This window comes from Pleurodeles waltl, chromosome 5, assembly GCF_031143425.1.
Source record: "Pleurodeles waltl isolate 20211129_DDA chromosome 5, aPleWal1.hap1.20221129, whole genome shotgun sequence".
Lineage (NCBI taxonomy): Eukaryota > Metazoa > Chordata > Amphibia > Caudata > Salamandridae > Pleurodeles > Pleurodeles waltl.
The window spans coordinates 1,799,869,181-1,799,886,787 of NC_090444.1; the positions used below are offsets into that span (position 1 = coordinate 1,799,869,181).

The following is a 17,607-nucleotide window of genomic DNA, read 5'->3' on the forward strand; positions in this document are numbered from 1 at the left end:
TTTTTCAATCGCCGTGTCCACTTCTGGACCGAACAGTTCTTTTTCGTTGAATGGCATATTGAGAACTGCCTGCTGAATCTCTGGTTTAAACCCAGACGTTCGTAGCCATGCATGCCTTCTGATGGTCACAGATGTATTTATTGTTCTTGCAGCTGTGTCTGCTGCGTCCATGGAGGAGCGTATCTGGTTGTTTGAAATGTTCTGTCCTTCTTCAACCACTTGCTTTGCCCTCTTTTGTAGGTCTTTGGGTAGATGTTCAATGAGATGTTGCATCTCATCCCAATGTGCTCTGTCATAGCGCGCAAGAAGTGCCTGTGAGTTAGCGATGCGCCACTGGTTTGCAGCTTGTGCTGCGACTCTCTTTCCAGCTGCATCGAACTTGCGGCTTTCCTTATCTGGGGGTGGTGCGTCCCCAGATGTGTGGGAGTTGGCCCTTTTCCTAGCTGCTCCTACAACAACAGAATCTGGTGGCAGCTGCGAAGTTATGAAAATAGGGTCTGTAGGAGGCGCTTTATACTTTTTTTCCACACTTGGTGTGATTGCCCTACTTTTGACCGGCTCCTTAAAGATTTCTTTTGCGTGCCGAAGCATACCAGGGAGCATAGGCAGGCTTTGGTAGGAGCTGTGGGTGGCAGAGAGGGTGTTGAATAGAAAGTCATCCTCGACTTGTTCTGAGTGGAGGCTTACATTGTGGAATTGTGCTGCTCTAGCCACCACCTGAGAATATGCAGTACTGTCTTCTGGTGGTGATGGCTTTGTAGGGTATGCCTCCGGACTGTTATCTGACACAGGGGCGTCGTATAAGTCCCATGCGACCTGATCCTGGTCATCTTGGCTCATGGTGGTGTGAGCCGGGGAATGTGATGGTGTTTGTGCTGACGAGACGTGAATTATAGGTGGAGGAGAGGGTGGCGGAGTAACTCTTTTCACCATTTTTGTTTGTGGTGTTTGGTCAATTTGAAATTCCAGTCTTCTCTTTCTCCTAATAGGGGGAAGGGTGCTTATCTTTCCTGTCCCCTGCTGTATAAAAATACGTTTCTGCGTATGGTCTACATCGGTGGATTGCAGGTCTTCCTCAAACCTATGCTTTCGCATTTGGGAGGTCATTGATTGCTCTTCGGTATAAGAGCCTGAAACTGGGTCGGTTGCAGGTTGTTTCGGCACCGAAACCCTGTCTGCATCTTTTTTCGGCTCCGAGGTGGCTTTTTTTCTTTTTCAGAGTCGAAACATCGGTGCCGCTGTGTCGGCGTCGAGCCGTGTCTACACCGCTATCTCGGTGTCGATGTATGTCTCCAGCACTTTCTCGGTCCCGAGAAGACTGCGTGCCGGTGTCTCGACCGGAGTCGGACGGTCTCGCCACTGATTGGGCATTTTTCGGTGCCGACGGTCGGTCACCGAATTTATGGGTGGAGCCATGGCCTGGTGGCTGTGGCGTCCCCTGGGCCTTGACAATCTTCTTATGAGTGCTTTTCGACGTCTTACTCACGGTTCGTGGATCGTCGAATTCCTCAGAGTCCGATTCGTGTATCGAAAAGGTTTCTTCCTCTTCCTGTACCTCGAACTCTCGGTGCGCTGTCGGCGTGGACGCCATTTGAAGTCTTCTTGCTCGACGGTCTCAGAGTGTTTTTCGGGACCGGAACGCACGACAGGCCTCGCAAGTGTCTTCACTGTGCTCAGGTGATAGGCACAGGTTACAGACCAAGTGTTGGTCTGAATAGGGGTATTTTTTGTGGCATTTGGGACAGAAACGGAACGGGGTCCGTTCCATCGGCGTTCTTCTACACGCGGTCGGGCCGAGCAGGCCCCGACGGGGATCGAAAACTACCCCGAAGGGCTCCGGAGCTCTTCGATCTTCGATGCGGTGTTGATTCTGACTACGCCGATCCCGAACGCAACAATACCGACGAAAATCTTCCGAAATTTAGCTGTTTTTCCGTTCCGAAACTCGGAGCGACAGGAACACGTCCGAACCCGATGGCGGAAAAAAAAACAATCGAAGATGGAGTCGATGGAGTCGACGCCCATGCGCAATGGAGACAAAAGGAGGAGTCACTCGGTCCCGTGACTCGAAAGACTTCTTCGAAGAAAAACAACTTGTAACACTCCGACCCAACACCAGATGGCGAGCTATGCAAAACATGCGTATCTACAGCGACAGATGCCATCGAACATATATTTTTCTATATAAATACCTATTGGCCTGGAGTAAGTCTTTGAGTGTGTGTTCCTCATTTATTGCCTGTGTGTGTACAACAAATGCTTAACACTACCCTCTGATAAGCCTACCGCTCAACCACACTACCACAAAATAGAGCATTAGAATTCTCTTTTTGCCACTATCTTACCTCTAAGGGGAACCCTTGGACTCTGTGCATGCTATTTCTTACTTTGAAATAGTATATACAGAGCCAAGTTCCTACAAGAAGTTAGTGTAAGATAGTTGTAATCACTTGTTTTTACACCAGTGAGTTTTAAATTTTAAACTGGCTTACTTTTATAGCAAGAGATAAAGTAAATATGTGAATATAGCTTCAGGATAGGCCACTCAAAATTGTTTTCCTTTACAAAATTCGCCTTTCTAAATAAATTATTTTAAATATACATGTATTTTAAAAATAAGTTTCAGCATTGTGTGAGTGGGTTGAACTAATCAGTGTTTACGAATATCAATTACAACATTTTGAAAAAGAAATGCACAAACCCAAAAACTTAACAGCCAAACAAGGTCCCTAGCCAAACCGAAATGTTGTGTGCTCCTGGTGCTATCCTGAGTGATTCGATGTCCGGTCATAGGTGAAGTTAAGGGTACTGGGTGACGGTGACTTTAACCAATGAGAGCTAGTAACAAATCAGCTTTGCTGCTTCCTTTTGATACTAAGAAAACATCAAATGATACAAACAGCACAGCTACAGCTGACAACTGGCCGACTTTATTCTGGAAAAACAGATAACGTTGAAGAAAACAAAAACTTAAGAAAAGTTATCAGTCTGAATCAAGAACACTTTGGATGTGAAATGACCTGCCAGTAATTAGCTTTTACTTGCAGGTGGTCCTATCGACTGCACCAGAAAACTAAGGTGACCTCGGATATTCCTAAGGGGAGATACTATGTCCTTCAAGTACCTGTGAAACAGGACTGAGGTGTGAACACACCTTGCACTTCTTTCAACTAACGGCTGGGTCATGAATCCAATTAAAATGTCTCTGAGCAGTTTTCATCATCTCCAAGATGTGGATGAACACCAACAAGCAGAATGGTCTTTAGCTTCCCTTCTGATGTTACATCTGGCATGCAACTTACCAACTACGACTTCAGATTTAATTGAAGGGAGAAGGTGGTGTTTTAGACATTCGCTGGCCACTTGAAAACACTTTTTTTGGTCTATCCTGCATAAAACATCTATCACCTGCTTCAGCTCTGTACGGTAGGCTGAAATAAATAAACATGGCTATGAGATGAGGGAAATTAAAAGAACAAAAGAAAACATTTTACTTAAACATAGATGAAAAGAATAACATTTTAACCAACTATTTTGGAAATACCTAATACGAAACTGTGGATTAAAGATTTCAGGTGCCATTGTGGTATGTGGCCTATTACCACCATTTTCACAGTCAATTATGATACATTACCTCTTTTCAACAAACAAAAAGAAACACTTTACGTATTTGAAACCACAGATTTGTTGCGGAAAATCATTTCAAAAGTGAATGTTGCATCTTGGTACACCCCTAATTGGCTAGACTCTTTTCTGTTTATTGAGAATGAGTCACGCAGGCAAAACGTCACACAATTAGAGACCATCTGTAGATTATATTGTATTGTATTTTTTCTGGGTGTCATAAATTATTTTCTTTTTTAATTTTATTTATAATTTGTCCTTAAAATATAAACAAGCAAGACAATAAGAAAAAGCACACACTGCCACCATTACTTCAAGGTAGGATACAGCCCATTATGCCAAACATTACATGTTCCATGTGAGTTCCGGCATTACAATATTCCAACCATTTTGAGAGTATTCGTGACTTCTGTACCATATGTAACTCATTACACTCTCTTTACCACAGTCCTTGGCAAGTGGCCATCCTGTAAACATGGTATGTTGGGTTTAGGTCAGCAGAAATCAGATAGTTACATAGGGGCTGACATATGTTTTTGGGGCATGATGTGGGTGGTTGAAGCTCTGTATATAATTCGCTGGTAGTATCGCAATAGATAAGAATGTATAGCCATGCTCTTGTTGTGGGCATTTTTTTTTATTGCACCTGTGTATGGAGAGTTCGTATTTTGCTAATAGCATGGCTAGCACTGTATACCATCTTACTGATTGGGTAATGTTAGCTACGTAACACATAAATGCAAGTACAGGACAGGGGTCTAGTGCAACTTCTATCATTAAATAGAGTTTGCCAAAAATATCCTGCCAGTATTGCGCCATTAAAGGGCACGTCCATGTCATATGTGGAAAATCTACCTGAGGGGCCAGATATTTAGGACAGTTCGGTAAGCATGTGGGGTCCAGCTCGGCTATAACCATTGGCGTTACATATACCCATTGTAGAAATTGATAATGTACGAGTCTGTGTCAGTAGTTCATAGAGATTAATTAAGTTTGTAAACAGCATGCCGCCCATATTTTATCCATGATCAATCGTCCTATTTCCTACCCCCAGGTGGCGTGCAGCTTAGTGTCATGTGTTTGTAATAGGTTAAGGCACGTGCGATATAATAGAGATACCAATCTGTCCCATTCAGTATCCGTAATCAGCAGAGTCAGGGGTTTAAAGTCACCCGGTGCTAAGGGGTATGTGGGAATCAGTGCCTGTATAGTGCTTTGGAGGTGCTTGAGCATGAAGTGGTCCATTTTAGTTCCAAAAATAATTATAGAATGGTATAGGAATGTTCATGAATTGATCTAGAAATCAGAGGAGGACAACCATTTTAAGAATGGCTATACATCCTGCCATTGACAGTGGGTGGCGGACCCATCTCTCTACTTGTGTGGGCAGCCTGTCCAGGGCAGCCCAAAGTTGAGTCAGATCACTTGGTTCTTGTCTCTATGTATGGACACTCAAAGATACTCAACGTGATCATCACACCATGTCATCGGGAAAATTGATTGGTTGGACGACGTCTTATCTGTGAGTGGGAAGAGTTCTGATTTGGACCAGTTGACTCATATTCCAGAGTATGTATCGAATCGATCGTCCCACTTCATGTAGAACAGGGTCTAAAATGTCCCCCGGGTTCCTTAAAACAGCTGCACATCATCTGTGTATAGTGATATGAACAATGGCCCAGTTTTGAATTGAAGTCCTCTATGTATATGTTTTTCTTGCAGGTGTCTTACCAATGGATCCAAGGCGATTATAAAAAAGAAGAGGAGACGATAGACATCCCTGTTGTGGGCCTCATGTAATCGGGAAGGTCGGTGACAGGGTGTCATTAATTCTGAGTTTGGCTGTTGGTTCAGAATATAGGAGCTTAATCAGGGAAAGGAAGCTGCAGGGGATGCCAAGCTTATGGAGAGGTGCCATTAAAAACGGCCATTTCAACAAGTCAAAAGCCTTCTCCGCGTCCAGGAGTGCCACCGCTGCGGAAATCGTGGGGGAGACTCTATGAAGCGTGGCAAACAATGTACGGAGATTAATGGCTGTTGATCGCTGAGGGACAAATCCTGATTGTGCTGATGATATGAAGCTGTCCAGCAGTAAGGACAGTCGTGTTGCTAGTAACTGAGCCAGGATTTTATTATCTAAATTTAGTAGGGAAATGAGCCTATAGAAACCACGTTTTGTTTGGTCTTTTTCTGGCTTGGGCAGCAGTGTGATAACCGCCTCTCTAAGCGTTGGTAGTATGCCAGTTTCCAGTGCCTCGGTGTACACTTCCAATAGGTGTGGCACTAGTGCATCCCTTTATGCCTTGTAGAAGGTGCCGGTGAATCCGTTGAGCCTAGAGGCTCTAGAGTCAACCAGAGCCTCTATCGCACTGACGATATCCTCACACGTGAATGGTTCAGCCAGAAACTGTTGTTGGGCGTTCGTAAGCCACACCATGGCTATTTCATCAAGATATTGTGTCAGGGCTGGGTTATTAACGTTCTGGGTGGAGGTAGACAGTTGCGTGTAGCAGGTGAGAAACTCGGATTGTATCCCTGCTGTGTGTGTGAGCCGTCCACCATGTACAACTTGGGTATGTGCGAGGAAGCCTTGGAGGGTCTCCGTAGGTCTGCCAGGGTGCGACCCAGTCGCTCCCCTCCCCGTACCACTGGTCGCTAGCATATATGCTCAAGTAATGGGCTTCACACTCGGCTAGGTCTCGAAACTCCTCCATGAGGCAGGCCCAATGGCTCTTATTAGTTTTCAAATGATGCAGTGCATCGGTGCCATCCAGCTCCGCCAGTACCCCCTCCTCCCTGGACAGACTGCTACGAATGTTGTGCAGGACTCCCGCTTTCATGGCTATGCAGACCCCCAGGTAGGTTAAAGGCTTCCCATAAAGTGGCGCAAGAGGTCACTGTGCCTTCACTGAGGTGATAGTAATCAGCAATCACTTTTTGTAATTTGGTGCGGAAGAGCTTGTCTTGTAATGCAGGGTGGGAAATCTCCATCCATGCTCTCATGGGACTGTCTGTAGAATCTTACAGAGAAGCTTGACTGCAGAGTGGTCCAACAACGTGCGTGGAACATGAGTGATATGGTCTACCCAGAGCGTGGTGGCACTACTAGCCAGTAGACTATCCGCGACCATGTGTTACGCAGCGCCGAATAAAATGTGTAATCTGAGGCATGCATGTTTTGTATGCGCCAGGGGTCCCGTAGACCATGGATCTCACAGATGTCACGCAGAATCTTCAAGGATCAAGGTTTGACAGTGGGGTTTACCGCTGTGGTGTCACGGAGTGTGTCCATAATCATATTACAGTCTCCACCCATAATGATGTGGCCTACTGCCAATTGGTCTATTCAGGACAGCAGGTTGTGGAAAAAATCAGGGTCGTCTGTATTCTGGGCATATACATTTACTAACAGGACCCGGTGTCCAGCCAACAATCCTGCCACCAATATATATCTGCCCTGGTCGTACATCAAGGTGGAAATGGGGTGGAACTGCAGGTTCTTATGTGCCAGCGTACAGACCCCACAGGAGTATGAGCTATAACAGGCGAAATACCTGTGAAGGCCCCAACTAGCTGCAAATGTGGGCGTGTCTTGTGGTGGGAAGTGGGTCTCCTGTAGGAATGCTACCTGTGGTATGTGTCTATTCAGGTACTGCAGCAACTATTTGCCCTTGCTGGGATTATTTAAACCTCGAATATTCGAGGATACTGAGACCGTCTCCAAAGGAGCCCGTCTGCAAGAGCTCCAGCCTGCCATGTTTTTGAGTGTATGTGTGTGTATGATACATTGCAAGTGTTGGCAATCTGTGCAACTGGTAGGCAACAATTATGCCAAAGATTATCCCATCCCCTCAACCACACCCAGCAAAAAAGCTGCCTGGTAAATCCCGAACAGTAGAACAGATAGAACACCTATATCAAAAACAAAATAGCAATCTCCCACCCCCCAAAAGATGCATGTGGTATCCAACATGGGGAGAAGCAACACCACGACGGGCATCTCCTCACTAATTTAGGCTCCGTCTGTGATGAGTTTCTTGAACAGTCCAGCGCATTAGCCCGATTGTTACCTTGCGAGCCCTTTAGCGACTCACTCATACTTTCTGAATACACGTAGGCCAGATCCACTGATGGCCTCACCACCGGCACTCAGTACGTCCATCCAGGCTACACTTCCGGGAACATGTCCATACTGGTCAAGTTTTGTGTATCGGGTGGGGAGCCCCTTAGCCCTCTCCCCGAGTCTCCGACACATTGTTTGGCGATATTGATACAAAAATCCATGGTGTCATATAGGCTCTCTAAAATCCGTGCTTTGCCATTAAAGTCCACACGCAGCCAGGCTGGATACAACATTCCACATCAGATACCAAGTTTGCGTAGTTGTAGTTTCGGCTCTGCAAACTTGCGCCGCACCTCCTGGAACGTGATTTTGAAATCAGGGAATATTGACACCAACATGCCCTGATACTGCAGGGGGCCTTTCTCTCTTGCCAGGCGTAGGGCAGTAGCGCGGTCACTGAAATTCAGCAGGCAAGCCAAAATAGGTTTCAGCAGTGCCCCATGCATTGGGCACGGCCCTAGGGTCCTGTTCCACCACAAATGTAGCGGTCAAGATGTCTCGGCCCAGCATTTCAGTTAATAGGGTCTCTAGTAAAGTGCTATCCCCCCGGGAGCATCCACTTTCTCAGCCAATTAATGTGGCACCGTGTGACCTCTCGAATGTGAGCTTCTTTTCCTTGGAGTCCTTCCTGACCATGGTCGGTGCGCTACAAACAGTCACCTGTGACCCAGCCTGGTGCCGCACCAGGTGGGCGTTCTCAAGTAGCCAATCTCCAGCTCGTAGTGGCCCGAGCACTGCAGCCCTGCAACCCCCGGGCACCACTTCATTGTTTGCAGCTGCTTTTTGCTCCTCACATATCCTAGTCTGAGTGGGTATATGGGAGAGGAGCCGTCGCCGACCAGCTAAATCTGGATCTTGGGCAGGTGTATACCAGCAGGCAGGCCGTTTTTCACTCCAGCCAGGCCACACACCATGGGATGCCCAGTGCTGCTGTTCTCGCTCTTTTTTCGGGCTGGTTTTCACCAGGATCTCACTCCACAGCGCTTCGGCAGCAAGTTATCATCCGGCCACACCATGTGGCCTACCCCCTCCCTGGCTCACCCGCGACTCCTGTCACAGCGGGCGAGGTAAGAAGGTTTCGGTACAGGCCACAGCACCACAGATAGTGCAGCAGTGGGCCACGGCCCCCTTGTCAGTCACAGGAAACCGCCCAGCACCTCGGGCCGAACCTCGCAGCCCTTCCGCCCCTCGCTCAAGGCACACCCGCGGTCCCTGTCACCGCAGAGCCTCCGGGGCTCCTAGTGGGCTAGGGAGGCCCCGGAGCAGGACCCGACTGCTCACCTGCCTGTTCTTCAGCCACGCACTTGGGGGCCCTCTCACACATTAGGCAGGTCCGGCATTGGTTCAATTCCACTCCGCTTGCCCCATCAACGTGGCAGGAAATCACCCGTTGGAGCTTCAGTGCCTGGCGGCCATGTTGGTCTCTGGCATGGCTCAACCGTCCTTCATATAAAATTTGAAGAAATGTTTGGAATACTGGGAGCATGCTCAATGGCAATGACAAAAAGCACCTTCTTTGGTAACGGTACAAATGATCATGACAAATCTTGTGAGTTCTGAATTTTGATCCTATATGAGTGGTGGAGATCTGCACACGGGAACAACTCACAGAATGTCTAGCAAAAATAGTATTATGAGTATATTATAAATTAGAGGGCTAGTTTTCCTTTCCAGGAATAGTCAGTGCACCAAACATAACTGGGTGTCTTGCACCATGACATAACAATGTTAGCTGCATTAAACGGCTACATAAATCACCAAATCAAAACTTGTACAGTGTAACATCATCAAGCAGTTGGTCGCCTGACATATTTAAAAAGCTCCATGCATGGTTCCTTATCAAGAGAGGAGATCTACAAAATGCTCATCAAATGTGATAACCATCTATGTCTAGCCCTTAATGTAAATACTAAATTAATTTACTCTTCAGATGTTGACACTTCAATTAGAAGAAAACAGATCCTCCGAAAGATTATTTTTTTCTAAGTTCATGTCTACAATCGTCCCTAAGAACTGAATTGTAAGGAAATGCCTCCTTGGCATGGTTACCCCCTGACTTTTTGCCTTTGCTGATGCCAAGTTATGATTTGAAAGTGTGCTGAGGCCTGCTAACCAGGCCCCTGCACCAGTGTTCTTTCCCTAAACTGTACCTTTGTTTCCACAATTGGCACACCCTGGCATCCAGGTAATTCCCTTGTAACTGGTACCCCTGGTACCAAGGGCCCTGATGCCAGGGAAGGTCTCTAAGGGCTACAGCATGTCTTATGCCACCCTGGGGACCCCTCACTCAGCACAGACACACTGCTTGCCAGCTTGTGTGTGCTGGTGAGGACAAAACGAGTAAGTCGACATGGCACTCCCCTCAGGGTGCCATGCCAACCTCACACTACCTATGCAGTATAGATAAGTCACCCCTCTAGCAGGCCTTACAGCCCTAAGGCAGGGTGCACTATACCATAGGTGAGGGCACAAGTGCATGAGCACTGTACCCCTACAGTGTCTAACCAAAACCTTAGACATTGTAAGTGCAGGGTAGCCATAAGAGTATATGGTCTGGGAGGCTGTCATGCACGAACTCCACAGCACCATAATGGCTACACTGAAAACTGTGAAGTTTGGTATCAAACTTCTCAGCACAATAAATGCACACTGATGCCAGTGTACATTTTATTGTAAAATACACCCCAGAGGGCACCTTAGAGGTGCCCCCTGAAACCTTAACCGACTACCCGTGTAGGCTGACTGGTTTTAGCAGCCTGCCACACTCGAGACATGTTGCTGGCCACATGGGGAGAGTGCCTTTGTCACTCTGTGGCTAGTAACAAAGCCTGTACTGGGTGGATATGCTTATCACCTCCCCCTTGCAGGAACTGTAACACCTGGCGGTGAGCCTCAAAGGCTCACCCCCTTTGTTACAGCACCCCAGGGTATTCCAGCTAGTGGAGTTGCCCGCCCCCTCCAGCCACGGCCCCACTTTTGGCGGAAAGGCCGGAGGAAATAATGAGAAAAACAAGGAAGAGTCACTGGCCAGTCAGGACAGCCCCTAAGGTGTCCTGAGCTGAGGTGACTTTGACTTTTAGAAATCCTCCATCTTGCAGATGGAGGATTCCCCCAATAGGGATAGGAATGTGACCCCCTCCCCTTGGGAGGAGGCACAAAGAGGGTGTACCCACCCTCAGGGCTAGTAGCCATTGGCTACTAACCCCCCAGACCTAAACACGCCCTTAAATTTAATATTTAAGGGCTCCCCAGAACCTAGGAACTCAGATTCCTGCAACTTAAGAAGAAGAGGACTGCTAAGCTGAAAAACCCTGCAGAGAACACGGAGACACCAACTGCTTTGGCCCCAGCTCTACCGGCCTGTCTCCCCCCTTCTGAAGACACTGCTCCAGCTACGCTTTCCCCAGGGACCAGCGACCTCTGAATCCTCAGAGGACTGCCCTGCTCTAAAAGGACCAAGAACTCCCGAGGACAGCGGCTCTGTTCACCCAAGACTGCAACTTTGTTTCAAAAGGAGCAACTTTAAAACAACTGCGTTTCCCGCCGGAAGCGTGAGACTTGCTACTCTGCACCCGACGCCCCCGGCTCGACTTGTGGAGAACAAACACTTCAGGGAGGACTCCCCGGCGACTGTGAGACCGTGAGTAGCCAGAGTTGCCCCCCCCTGAGCCCCCACAGCAACGCCTGCAGAGGTAATCCCGAGGCTCCCCCTGACCGCGACTGCCTGTTCCTCAGATCCCGACGCCTGGAAAAGACTCTGCACCCGCAGCCCCCAGGACCTGAAGGATCCAAACTCCAGTGCAGGAGTGACCTCCAGGAGGCCCTCTCCCTTGCCCAGGTGGTGGCTACCCCGAGGAGCCCCCCTTGCCTGCCTGCATCGCTGAAGAGACTCCTTGGTCTCCCATTGATTTCAACTACAAACCCGACGCGTGTTTGCACACTGCACCCGGCCGCCCCGTGCTGCTGAGGGTGTACTTTCTGTGCTAACTTGTGTCCCCCCGGTGCCCTACAAAACCCCCCTGGTCTGCCCTCCGAAGACGCGGGTACTTACCTGCTGGCAGACTGGAACCGGGGCACCCCCTTCTCCATTGAAGCCTATGCGTTTTGGGCACCGCATTGAACTCTGCACCTGACCGGCCCTGAGCTGCTGGTGTGGTAACTTTGGGGTTGCTCTGAACCCCCAACGGTGGGCTACCTTGGACCCAAACTTGAACCCCGTAGGTGGTTTACTTACCTGCGAAAACTAACTCTTACTCCCCCTAGGAACTGTGAAAATTGCACTGTGTCTAGTTTTAAAATAGCTATATGTGATTTATGTGAAAAGTATATATGCTATGTTGATGGTTCAAAGTTCCTAAAGTACCTACCTGCAATACCTTTCATTTGAAGTATTACATGTAAAATTTTAACCTGTGGTTCTTAAAATAAACTAAGAAAATATATTTTTCTATACAAAAACCTATTGGCCTGGAATTGTCTCTGAGTGTGTGTTCCTCATTTATTGCTTGTGTATGTACAACAAATGCTTAACACTACTCTTTTGATAAGCCTACTGCTCGACCACACTACCACAAAATAGAGCATTAGTATTATCTCTTTTTGCCACTATCTTACCTCTAAGGGGAACCCTTGGACTCTGTGCATACTATTCCTTACTTTGAAATAGTGTATACAGAGCCAACTTCCTACACACTGTAACAAAAGGGGTGAGCCTTCGAGGCTCACCGCCAGGTGTTACAGTTCCTGCAAGGGGAGGTGAGAAGCACCTCCATCCAGTACAGGCTTTGTTCCTGGCCATAGAGTGACAAAGGCACTCTACCCATTTTGCCAGAAACTCGTCTGGTTGTGGCAGGCTGGCAGAAACTGGTCAGCCTAGCACTAGGAGTTGGACTGGTGTTCAGGGGGCATCTCTAAGATGCCCTCTGGGTGCATTTATACAATAAATTCCACACTGGCATCAGTGTGCATTTATTGGGCCAAGAAGTTTGATTCTAAACTTTCCAGATTTCAGTGCAGCCATTATGGAACTGTGGAGTTTGTGTTTGACAAACTCCCAGACAATATACTCTTTATGGCTACCCTGCACTTACAATGTCTAAGGTTTTGCTTAGACAATGTAGGGGCTAGGTGCTCATGCACATATGCCCTCACCTGTGGTATAGTGCAACCTGCCTTAGGGCTGTAAGGCCTGCTAGAGGGGTGACTTACCTATGTCACAGGCAGTGTGAGGTTGGCATGGCACTCTGAGGGGGTCTCCAGGGTGGCATAATACATGCTGCAGCCCTTAGATACCTTCCCTGGCATCAGGGCCCTTGGTACCAGGGGTACCATTTACAAGGGACTTATCTGAGTGCCAGGGCTGTGCCAATTGTAGAAGCAAAGGTACAGTTGAGGGAAAGAACACTGGTGCTGGGGCCTGGTTAGCAGGGTCCCAGCACACATTCAATCACAACTGGCATCAGCAAAAGGCAAAAAAGGAAACAGGGGGTAACCATGCTAAGGAGGCATTTCCTTACAACTAGACAGAGCAGTTGCAGAAAGAAGAGAAATCAATGTGGCTCGAGTGAAGGCACAAGGTGTACATGTGGGCCAAGGAGACTGACAAGATAATAGAGATAGATGAGGCAAGGTCTAGATGTAAAAAAAACAAAAAACAAAGGGGGGGAGACAGAGATCATAAAGTCTTTGTTGACCTAGTTTACCCTCACGAGAAGTAAGACAAGAGGTCTAATCTAGGAGGAGGGTGGAAGAGATGGGTAGGCCTCAAAATCATCCAAATTGTCGCCTCGGAAGGAAACAGAGAAGAAAATCATCCGAGAGAGTGTCCGGGGAAATAATGCAAAGATCCCTGAACCCTGAGAGTGAACTATGGTTTAGGCAAAAGTTAGCAAACCTCCCGTTAAAGCGAACAGTAAAGAGAGCACCCCTCTAACACATACTGGAACGGAGCAGCTAGGGCAACTCGCTGTAGAGAACAAGGAACAAAGTGAGGCCCAAAAAATTAAAGGGACTGAGCAGCCTCATACTAATGTAGTGTGTACACATAGGAGTAGGCCTGCCCTTTGACACAAATGATATCCTGGAAATTGTCGTGTGTGCTGGAGGCACTTTCCACTGACAGTGGACTACTGTCCCTGTCATAGGCTTAGCACATTTTGGTAAAAGTCTATTTGCTCTCACCCACTGTTGTACACTGCCCCCACCTCCTGGAAATAAATCAGAAAGCTCATATCAGATTCTTTGACTTACATGGGGACGGCGCAGGGGTGCCCCCTGTCTCCACTACATTTTAGGCTTGACATGGAGCCACTAGCTGTATGGAAGCACCAAGTGGGGACTGACTTGGGAATCTCATTGGATAGTGGGATGCACATGATTTCACCTTAGGCAGATGATATCACTTATCTTAAGGATGCACAGGGCATGATGGTATAGGCACCATTTTACATAGATCTGGTACAGTAGTGGAGCCTCAGGTGATAAGGAATAAAAGTTGGGTTTTCCCACTCTGTTCAGAGGTGCCTGCATTGGCCGCAGATCTAGGGGGTGGTCCCATTCTCTGGGAGGGATCTATGTTAAGATATCTAGGGGTCAGGATCTATCATTCAGAGCTTGTCACTTACCCAATGTACATCTGTTTGTGGCATGTTGCGCTGCAGATTCACATGCTGTGCAGATAGACATGCTGTGCACTGTTCCTGCTATCTAGTGTTGGGCTCGGAGTGTTACAAGTTGTTTTTCTTCGAAGAAGTCTTTTTTGAGTCACGGGACCGAATGACTCCTCCCTTTCGGCTCCATTGCGCATAGGCATCGACTCCATCTTAGATTGTTTTCCCGGCATATGGTGAGGTAGGAGTGGTAGAATGAGGATACTAAAGATGTCCATGCAATGGAATAGATATGTATGTACATAGTTTGTGGTAAAGGAATATTTATTTACAGATATACAATTTAAATGCAACTTAAACGGCTACAGGCTCCCGGGGAGGTGGGAGGGCGCATGTGAATCTGCAGCGCAACATGCCACGAACAGATGTACACTGGGTGTAAAGAAATGGCTCCCTGTTGCAGTTACCCCCCACTTTTTGCCTGATACTGATGCTGACTTGACTGAGAAGTGTGCTGGGACCCTGCTAACCAGGCCCCAGCACCAGTGTTCTTTCACCTAAAATGTACCATTGTTTCCACAATTGGCACAACCCTGGCACCTAGGTAAGTCCCTTGTAACTGGTACCCCTGGTACCAAGGGCCCTGATGCCAGGGAAGGTCTCTAAGGGCTGCAGCATGTCTTATGCCACCCTAGGGACCCCTCACTCACAACAGACACACTGCTTGTCAGCTTGTATGTGCTGGTGGGGAGAAAATGAGTAAGTCGACATGGCACTCCCCTCAGGGTGCCATACCAACCTCACACTGCCTGTGGCATAGGTAAGTCACCCCTCTAGCAGGCCTTACAGCCCTAAGGCAGGGTGCACTATACCACAGGTGAGGGCATATGTGCATGAGCACTATGCCCCTACAGTGTCTAAGCAAAACCTTAGACATTTTAAGTGCAGGGTAGCCATAAGAGTATATGGGCTGGGAGTCTGTCAAAAACGAACTCCACAGCTCCATAATGGCTACACTGAATACTGGGAAGTTTAGTATCAAACTTCTCAGAATAATAAACCCACACTGATGCCAGTGTTGGATTTATTAAAAAATGCACACAGAGGGCATCTTAGAGATACCCCCTGTATTTTACCCAATTCTTCAGTGCAGGACTGACTGGTCTGTGCCAGCCTGCTGCTGAGAGACGAGCTTCTGACCCCATGCGGTGAGAGCCTTTGTGCTCTCTGAGGACAGAGACAAAGCCTGCTCTGGGTGGAGGTGCTTCACACCTCCCCCCTGCAGGAACTGTAACACCTAGCAGTGAGCTTCAAAGGCTCAAGCTTCGTGTTACAATGCCCCAGGGCACTCCAGCTAGTGGAGATGCCCGCCCCCTGGACCCAGCCCCCACTTTTGGCGGCAAGTCCAGGAGAGATAATGAGAAAAACAAGGAGGAGTCACTGGCCAGTCAGGACAGCCCCTAAGGTGTCCTGAGCTGAGGTGACTCTGACTTTTAGAAATCCTCCATCTTGTAGAAGGAGGATTCCCCCAATAGGGATAGGAATGTGACCCCCTCCCCTTGGGAGCAGGCACAAAGAGGGTGTACCCACCCTCAGGGCTAGTAGCCATTGGCTACTAACCCCCCAGACCTAAACACGCCCTTAAATTGAGTATTTAAGGGCTCCCCTGAACCTAAGAATTTAGATTCCTGAAACTACAAGAAGAAGAGGACTGCTGAGCTGAAAAACCCCTGCAGAAGAAGAACAGAAGACACCAACTGCTTTGGCCCCAGTCTTACCTGCCTGTCTCCTGCCTTCCAAAGAAACCTGCTCCAGCGACGCTTTCCCAAGGACCAGCGACCTCTGAATCCTCAGAGGACTGCCCTGCTTCAAGAAAGACAAGAAACTCCTGAGGACAGCGGCACTGCTCCAACAGAACTGCAACTTTGTTACAGAAGGGCAGATTTAAAGACCCCTGCAAATCCCCGCAAGAAGCGTGAGACTTGCAACACTGCACCCGGCGACCCCGACTCGACTGGTGGAGAACCAACACCTCAGGGAGGACCCTCCGGCGACTCCGAGACCGTGAGTAACCAAAGTTGTCCCCCCTGAGCCCCCACAGCGACACCTGCAGAGGGAATCCCGAGGCTCCCCCTGACCGAGACTGCCTGAACTCTAATTTCCCGACGGCTGGAAAAGACCCTGCACCCGCAGCCCCCAGCACCAGAAGGATCGGAACTTCTGTGCAGGAGTGACCCCCAGGAGGCCCTCTCCCTTGCCCAGGTGGTGCCTACCCCGAGGAGCCCCCCCCTTGCCTGCCTGCACCGCTGAAGAGACCCCTTGGCCTCCCATTGAAATCTACAGAGAACCCGACGCTTGTTTGCACACTGCACCTGGTCGCCCCCGCGCTGCTGAGGGTGTACTTTCTGTGTGGACTTGTGTCCCCCCCGGTGCCCTACAAAACCCCCCTGGTCTGCCCTCCGAAGATGCGGGTACTTACCTGCTGGCAGACTGGAACCGGGGCACCCCCTTCTCTCCATTGAAGCCTATGTGATTTGGGCACCTCTTTGACCTCTGCACCTGACCGGCCCTGAGCTGCTGGTGTGGTAACTTTGGGGTTGCTCTGAACCCCCAACGGTGGGCTACCTTGGACCCAAAACTGAGACCTGTAAGTGACTTACTTACCTGTTAAAAATAACAATACTTTACCTCCCCCAGGAATTGTGAAAATTGCACTGTGTCCACTTTTAAAACAGCTATTTGTGTTTTATGTAAAAAGTATAAATGCTACTGTAATTATTCAAAGTTCCTAAAGTACTTACCTGCAATACCTTTCAAATGAGATATTACATGTAGAATTTGAACCTGTGGTTCTTAAAATAAACTAAGTAAATATATTTTTCTATAACAAAACCTATTGGCTGGATTTGTCTCTGAGTGTGTGTTCCTCATTTATTGCCTGTGTGTATGTACAACAAATGCTTAACACTACTCCTTTGATAAGCCTACTGCTCGACCACACTACCACAAAATAGAGCATTAGTATAATCTCTTTTTGCCACTATCTTACCTCTAAGGGGAACCCTTGGACTCTGTGCATACTATTCCTTACTTTGAAATAGCACATACAGAGCCAACTTCCGACACTGGGTAAGTGACATTTTCCGTTCAATGGCATGTGTAGCTGCAGATACACATGCTGTGCATAGACTACAAAGCAGTAATCCTCCCGAAAGCGGTGGTCAGCCGGTAGGAGTTGAAGTTGTTTGAAAT

General features: G+C 48.1%; 1 protein-coding gene across 2 annotated transcripts in view; it reads right to left on the minus strand.

The window, feature by feature from the left end:
- LOC138296807 (exportin-5-like) overlaps nt 1-17,607 on the minus strand; it is a 1,394,731-nt gene that overhangs the window by 1,081,935 nt on the left and 295,189 nt on the right. For both annotated transcript variants that reach the window (XM_069236253.1, XM_069236252.1), the window contains exon 13: nt 3,303-3,431. In XM_069236253.1, the coding sequence (XP_069092354.1) occupies nt 3,303-3,431 (129 nt within the window). The remainder of the gene's footprint in view (nt 1-3,302; nt 3,432-17,607) is intronic.